The 7,820-nt window shown below is 29.7% G+C and overlaps 1 protein-coding gene across 1 annotated transcript; it reads left to right on the top strand.

Moving 5' to 3' along the window:
* Positions 1 to 918: 918 nt before the first annotated feature.
* LOC145750220 (interferon-related developmental regulator 2-like) lies at positions 919 to 7,402 on the top strand. Its single transcript, XM_082566201.1, has 11 exons — positions 919 to 1,081; positions 1,921 to 2,022; positions 2,654 to 2,744; positions 3,102 to 3,214; positions 3,540 to 3,703; positions 4,160 to 4,389; positions 4,892 to 5,003; positions 5,276 to 5,416; positions 5,873 to 6,001; positions 6,383 to 6,475; positions 6,573 to 7,402. Exons 1-11 carry the CDS (start codon positions 1,012 to 1,014, stop codon positions 6,651 to 6,653), a joined length of 1,326 nt encoding a protein of 441 aa, XP_082422327.1. The 5' UTR covers positions 919 to 1,011; the 3' UTR covers positions 6,654 to 7,402.
* The last annotated feature ends 418 nt before the right edge of the window (positions 7,403 to 7,820 follow it).

Raw genomic sequence — 7,820 nt, 5'->3', positions numbered from 1 at the left:
TTGAGCTTCGTTATATTTTAGATTTGCCATTTTTAAAACTTTTTTATCAAAATTTGAATTTTTTTTAGTTTAAAATTTTGAAATGAATAACTTAAATTTTTGTGTTTTGCCTTTTATATTAAACTGTGGTCACGTGATTTATATGTAAACATCCATTTGCTAGGAATTATGACGAAACAGTAAACCTTAATTAAACATGCATTGTTTAATTACAATCCAACTTCATTGTTGGACAACAATAGACAATTGTCTCTACACCGCGGCGTATTCTGACACAGTAAACATGACATTGTGACGTCACAAATCTTGTTTGTTTATCTTGTGTTAAACATCCTGGCGTGGACTGTTCGGGAATTATTAAATGAAAACGGAAACAATAAATTTTGTTATTTTTCAGACTTAAAAACAATTTAATTTTTGTCTTTAATAACAAAATGAGGATAAACTAATATATATTTTTTTTTAATAACTAAAATTATAAAATGTAACTGTTTACCCTCACTGTAGATATACTATATTGTAAAAAATAATGTATTTTAATAATATGGCAAACTAATTCTACCTATATTATGTATTTGATTTTTATGAATTGCGAAAAAATGCATATTCGGTCATTTCCTTTATGTAATTATGACGTCATAAAAGCGTGTCATCTAAGCGCGTTTAGTGAACATTGTGACGATTTGTCACGTTACATGAAATAGTAAACAAAAGATTTAGATTTCTAGTTTATGTTGAAACATTTAATGATAAAAAATGATAGAAAAGTAATCAAAAGACGACATTACATTGATTAAAAGACGACTAGCTGGCTATACAGAAATAATTTCAGATTTTATACATAAATAAAAATTAGGTTTTAATTTTTAACGTTATATATTTTGTTTCTTTCAGTATTCGTTTTTTGTTTTTAGATGATTGCTTACAGACAAAGTAGATCTTTAATTTCATTTTCTAATTTATTTAACTTTTTAAATCCTTGGAGAAATCAGTTTATTTTAACCTAACAAAATGCCGAAAAATAAAGCAAAAAAGGGAAAGGGTCGAGGGTTTAAAAATGGGATAATAGAACAATTGCAAGGTAAAATTTGAAAAGTTTAAGACAATTTATTACTTACGAACTAAAATATAAAGCATTTTAATTTATATTAAATACACGGTATTCAATTTAACAAAACAACCAACTGCCAAATATGGCTTGAACAGTTTTACTATATTCTCTTTTTTAATAAGTCTAGATGGGTAGTACTAAAATACGGGATGCGGGAAGTTGCGGGGTGCGGGAAATACCGAGGTCGTATGTAAACGTTAACAAAAAAACGCTGAATGCGGAAAAGGACGGACTTTTTATACTCTTCCCTTGTGCTTTATATTTATTTTCGCATCATTTCTTGACCTTTAAAGTTAATCCCGCATCACCCCTTAGCCCTTTAGATAAAAACAGCAATCATCCCCAGAAAAGTACAAAAATTTTCGTTAACGTTTACATACGGTCCCGCACTATCCCGCATCCCATACTTTAGTATTGTCCGTCTAGATGGTAGAAAATTGGCAATAATTGTTTTTTTTTTATTTTACCCAATTTCAAGCTGTTTTTGTCAATTTATTATAGGTGTTATGATAACTTTGAAAATCAACCATTGATTCCCATGGTTGGTGATTGTCTAATAGTATATTGCCGGAGTTAAAAACTCAACTTAATAGACTTTATTGTCTTGTATTATATATACTAATTAGTTTAAAGCAAATTTGCTTGCCAACAAAAATAAATAGAAAGTAAGGGCAATGTTGTTCTAATTGCACCTTTAAAGTTAATGTGTAAATCTGTAAAAACTTTACCAAAGGGCTCGATTTATTAGAAGTATAAGATTTATTATTGTGATTTTGTTTTTCTTAATTTATTTCCATTTTATTTTGAAGCTGGTGAAACTGCCTCCAACTCACAAGAAGAAGAAACATTGAGTGAAGCCAGCATACAGACTTCAAATAGTGAACATAACTTTGATGAAACTTTAGTTCCAGGTAACTTGTTTTGCAAAACTTTTACACTGCTAAATGAGAGTAAAAACATGACATCAAGGATAGATTTTACACATGTAAACTTGTCTAAACAGGCTACTTACTTTTAACACTTAAAAAAGTATTTTTTGGCATGTTATACCCTTAAACTAAAGAGGAAAAAATTTAATGAAAAATAATAGAAATAATCATATTATTGTTAGCTAATTGTGGTTAAGTGATTTTTATTTTAAATTCAAAAGATAACGGAATTATCAACACTTACAAAGTGTTAAAATATTCGATACTACTTGAACTTAACAATTGTATTTATAAGCATCCCTCAACCAGTTGTTAAATTAGTTGTTTTTACTCTTCGATTTCAATATTTTAAAGGCAAAACTGTAGAAATTTTTTTTGTTTACAAAACAAATCATCCATCAATTTTGTTTTATTATGATTTTAATTTGTTGATCATAATATGAAGTTATTAATGACTTAGTCATGTGGGTATAATTGTTATAAAAACTTGCATGAAAATTTAAAACATGTAGGCACTTACAAAATAAATAATTTTTACTAATTCTCATTTTTACTTAGTTTTATTTAATTATTGCATAATTGCTTGTTAATAATTAATTTATTTTGTCGATAGATGAAAATGGTGAAGCTTTGGGAGTTGATGAAGTTGAATTAAAGTTAAAAGAATCGATTGAAGGTTTGACCGAAAAGAATGCAAAATATAGGTAAACTATTTTTAGTTTTAATTGTACTTGTATAGTATTTATATAAACACATTCCTTGTGTATTTTAATCTTCAATGTAGATAGATTTTATGGCCTTAACATAGGGTTACTTCTGTTACCCTGCCCAGGGCTCGAAATGACTTTGACGAATTGGGATATTATTGTCATTATTTGCCTAATAATTAATTTGCTGATTGGTTTTAGACTCAGCAAAGGTTGTATTGTTACCCATGTCTTACCTAAGAGCGCTACAGCTTAAAGGCACCATAATATGTTTTGTGACTACTAAAAGTTAAGGAAATAAAAGTTAAACATATTAAACTATTTATAACTTTCGATAATTTTTTTTTGTTACAGACAAGTTTGTTTGAAAAGTATCAGCCAGGCGTTTTTATCGACCTGGTTGGTTGATTTTCTGGAAAATTTCAGGGAAACACTGTTGGATGGACTTGAAAAATGTTTAAGAAAAGGTTTAATATAAGTTTTTTTTAATGTAGTATTGCTTTATATTCAACAACTTATGTTAAAAAGGTTTAAATTAAAATGGGTAGGCCTATATATAACTTGTGATTTAGTTACGGCAGCATGTTTGTTTAATATCATGGGGGTTTTTGCCTATAAATTAACATATAAAAATTATTTAAAACCAATCTTAATTTAAAACTTCTTGTAAATAAGTCTAAACATAAAGAAAAAAAAATAAATTTTATGACTTGTCACCAAATTTATCCATCGTGTAACTATTGTTAATTAAAAGAATTAAATACTAGACATTAAACAACTTGATATATTCAGGTAAAGGTGAGGAACAAGCAAATGCAGCTGAGTTGTTGTCAGTGATCTCCATTCAGCTTGGAAACAGCAGGGAGGGAGAAGATTTGTTTCAGCATTTTAAACCAATTCTCACTCAGATTATATTGGATGATTCGAGGCATTCCTCAGTGATCGCTAGAACCAAGGTAAGAATAAAACTTGGACTTCTTAAAATGAGTTTTTTTTGTATATATCTTTATCCTTGATGTCGGAAAGTCGAATGCGCGACCTAAACATAGAGTAATATCAGTTACCTTGACTCTGTTTCCAGTTGCCCTTGGCAGTTTGCGAATATATTTGCCGGATAATTGAGCTGCTGGCTCAGCAGGAGTTTATATCGTTTATAGCGCCTTACTCAAGGGCGCTACAGCATGAGATCAGTGGGGATTGAACCCATGACCCCATGTGTGGTGGTGTTAAATAAAGGTGCCATTATTAAACTAGTAAGATAAAAAAAAAGAAAAATCCTTAAAAAATTATATATATGTTTGATTTTTTTTTCCTTTTAATTAACGAACTGTCCATTTTTATAAATTAAATATAACACTTTGTGAATATTAAACAGTGAAGAATTAAGAATAAATTTATTTGAAATTATTCAGTGTTCCCAAGTACTTGGAATTCTTGCTTTCATGGCATGCGATGACATGGCAGAAGTGTTAAACTGTATGGCAACCCTGGTCCAAATATTCCGGGGTTCATATTTAAAAGGGGATAAAAGTGTCCCAGTGTTGCACCCCCTTGTGAGTGATTTGCACCAAAATGCTCTCTCATCGTGGGCTCTTCTACTTTCTATCACACCCTGGGAAAAAGTCAAGGAATTTGCTAAAAGGTGAGTTCAGGGTCTTTTAGTGACATTACCTGTCTTTAGCTGGCATTTAAATTGTTGTAACGGTCGCAACTTTATTATTTGCTAACTATTATTTGCCCATAATATTCAACCTGTGCACCACAACAGTCCACCAAGCTTTCTTGTATATATATTTCTCTGATAAAAAAGGTGTTTATATAAACTAAACTAACACAAATGAATAATCTGTGGTTCAGCGGACATGGCGTCGGACTACGAGCCGAAAAGTTTCGGGGTGCGAGTTGCACCAATGACACACTATTCGCCTTTGAGCCCGGCGTTTACGGATAGCTCATACACGTCACAATATCACACCCCTACCCAATAAAAAATATAAAACTTATCACCTTAATGTTATATGGAAAATAAATAACCTGCATTTTTCTTCTTTTTTTTATAATATGTGCTCTAAAATAAACATCTTGTAAATATAACCAATTTAAAGTCTCTCACCCTGATAAAATAAAATTTATTTTCATTACAGCCATCTTCCCAAACTGCCCGAACTTTTGAGCAGTAATAATGTGTTGATGAGAATAACTTCTGGTGAAACTATTGCCCTGTTTTATGAGATCTTACATAGTGAAAATCATGGTGTAAGTTGAACAAGATTTTAATATTTGAAACATTGTTGTTTTAATTTTTTTATTTAAGTATGTTATTAGATTTTTAATGTTTCTACAAATGATATACAGAATTTTTATGAAGATTTTTTTGTAAATATTCTAATATTACTTTTTTCCAAACTGTTGATAATTAGATAAATAATAAATATTTGAAATTTTTTTGCCTTCATCAAATAAGTGTTTATTTTCCAGACTGTTAATTTATTTTTTGTTTCAATAATTTGTAAAATATATCTCTGCAGGACATGGCTCACAAGTTGGTAAGAAGAGCGGTTTTAATCGAGGACTTAAAAGAACTTGCCACTGACAGCAGCAAACACCGAGCTAAGAAAGATAGAAGACAACAGCGATCAAGTTTCAGGGATATTTTAAGGACCATTCAGGTTGGTATTTAATTGTTTCTTTGTCTGCTTTAAATATTTTGTTGTACCTGTCCATTTAATGTGGGTAAGCCCATGACATTTACTAATGTTATGTGGGCCCCTCCTAAAAAATACTTTTACTTTGTCGACCTTGCTTCTGCTGACCTCTTTAGGAAGAACCTTACCTTTTTGTAGACCCCATTTGTGGTGACCCCTTTCAAAACAGCTTTACACCTCTGCTGACTTGCTCATGATCTTTAAAGAGATTTAAAAAAAAACTCCTGGCTCCTTTTCAATTAGACTTGCACCTTTGCTGATCATGCAGCATTATAAAACCATTAATACAACCCTAAGCAATTAAACAACATATAAACATGGTGTAATGTGTAGACACAATATAAATATGAAGACTTTTTATCTGATCACATGGCCTATACACAATTTTTCCTTTTTTCAATTTCTTAACTTTTCTTCTAGAATGCAGAATCTCCTGAAGACCAGATCAAGTTTGGATCAGAAACTCTTCATCTTTATTCATGGACATCCAAGAGACAATACACTTCATTAAGAGACTGCCTTAATACTGGAATGAACTTTCATCTAAAGGTAAAAAAGGTTTTCTTTTATACCCCATTAAATTTTATTTAAATTTAAATTATTTATTAGAAATATGGGTATCCAACAAATTTTCACCTCTTCTACACAGTTTAGTCCCTTTTTTTTACATATATATTTATCCTTAATTTGGAAAGGTCGACTTTATGACCTAAACATATTATTTGTTACCCAGACCCAGTCCCATAAATTATAAATGCCCAATAACATAAGCTGTTAATTAAATATTGGTTCAGCAAAAAATTCTACCATTTACATCAAGGGTGCTACAGCATAAAGGTAGTGGAGATTGCCTCCAATCTTAATAAACGAAGTCTTTGTATTTTTTCTATTTTTATTTTAAATAACAAACTAAATAATCTTGATGTTTAGGAAAATGTATTGCTAAGAGATATATTCCAACTTGGTCCAGTTATATTGGAAAGTGAAAATGGAAAAGGAAATAAAACTTCACATTTTGAACGAGTAAGATTTATTTTTAAATATTGAATTACCTTCTAAAAATAAAAGAATTTTACTTTAAATATGGTTAAATATAATTTTTTAAATTTTGATTTTTTAGCATTTATACAACCAAGCTGTGTTTAAAGCACGCTCTCAGATTAGAGGGCGCCAGAGAGACAAGCGAAATGGTTTAGCTTAACTTTATCCTCAATATCTCTTTGAATTTTACCTTTTTAAGGCTTATTCTTTAAACTCTCCATTTTTAAACTCGTCTATTTGCCTTTTTCTCTTAATTGCTTTTTGTACTAGTTTTAGATAATTTAATTTTTTCTTTGGTTAGGTTAAAATGGTTGTTTTTTTTAACCTTATTTATTAAGAAAATTTTACTTAATTTTTGTTAATTTTACTGGTGTTCTAGTAATGCAAACACCAATAAAATTCTGTTATTTTTTTGGGTGGGCTTTTTGTACAAGAAATTATGTTTTAAATTTTCTGCACAACTTAATATTTGTACAAATTATTTAAATTTAGCAAAAAAATTTGAAATTATAAATTAGTAACTAATAAACATTAGGATTATCGTGATATTTTGTTATGCAAAAATAGGTGAATTTGTAGGTTTATTTTTATAGATTAAAAAAAAGCAAAATATTAGGTTTGTATGTATATTGCTTTTCAATATTTGGTGTGAATGTTTTTGTAATAATTGAACCATAAAAATTTTTTTTGGCAAGTCATTTTAGAAAAAATTTTTTTTAATTTCTTTTGGAAATTTTGGAATGAAGTTAAAAAGTTATTATTTTTTTTCAATTTAACAATTTAATTTTTAACTAAGTTATTTTAGGGAATTATGTTAATGTATATTTAATGTTTAAAATTTGCTGTATTTATTGTTTGATGTTTTTGCTCAAAAAAAAGGTGTGTTTAAAACCTTGGTACAAAAAGAATTTCAACAAGATTTATTTGATAATTAAAATATGGTTCGAAATCGTTTGATCATTTTTAATTAACATATATTTAAGCAAATATAAATATAAACTAGATTAAAACAAAAAACTCATTACGTAATCGCAAATGGAGCATAAACTACGGAATATATATTTTTTACGACGCTTGCAGGAAATCACAGCGCAGAACAATATTCTACCCGCCCCCAGTCTAAACACTCAAACCTGCACCTATGAAGCTCCCGGAAGAGGACCCAGAACTTCCATTCGGAGATGCGGCGCGAGCCAGGAAATGTTTCTTTCGCAACGTCATGATAACCTGTGACGACACGACTGGTATAGTGTCATGATGTTCTATAGGCTGTAGAACGGGTGGGCCATCTTAATGCTCGACAAAGTGGGCCATCTTAATGCTCGAT

Source organism: Corella eumyota, chromosome 4 (genome assembly GCF_963082875.1).
Source record: "Corella eumyota chromosome 4, kaCorEumy4.1, whole genome shotgun sequence".
Taxonomy (NCBI): Eukaryota; Metazoa; Chordata; class Ascidiacea; order Phlebobranchia; family Corellidae; genus Corella; species Corella eumyota.
The sequence above is the reverse complement of the archived record's forward strand: the minus strand, read 5'-3'. Positions and strand labels throughout refer to the sequence as shown.

What these genes read in the sequence shown, in the direction of transcription:
- LOC145750220 (XM_082566201.1), top strand. Translation starts at nt 1,012, where the DNA reads ATGCCGAAAAATAAAGCAAAAAAGGGAAAGGGTCGAGGGTTTAAAAAT. An exon ending in GTCAAGGAATTTGCTAAAAG is followed by an intron (nt 4,390 to 4,891) that starts GTGAGTTCAGGG and finishes TTTTCATTACAG; the next exon opens with CCATCTTCCCAAACTGCCCG. An exon ending in GAATGAACTTTCATCTAAAG is followed by an intron (nt 6,002 to 6,382) that starts GTAAAAAAGGTT and finishes CTTGATGTTTAG; the next exon opens with GAAAATGTATTGCTAAGAGA.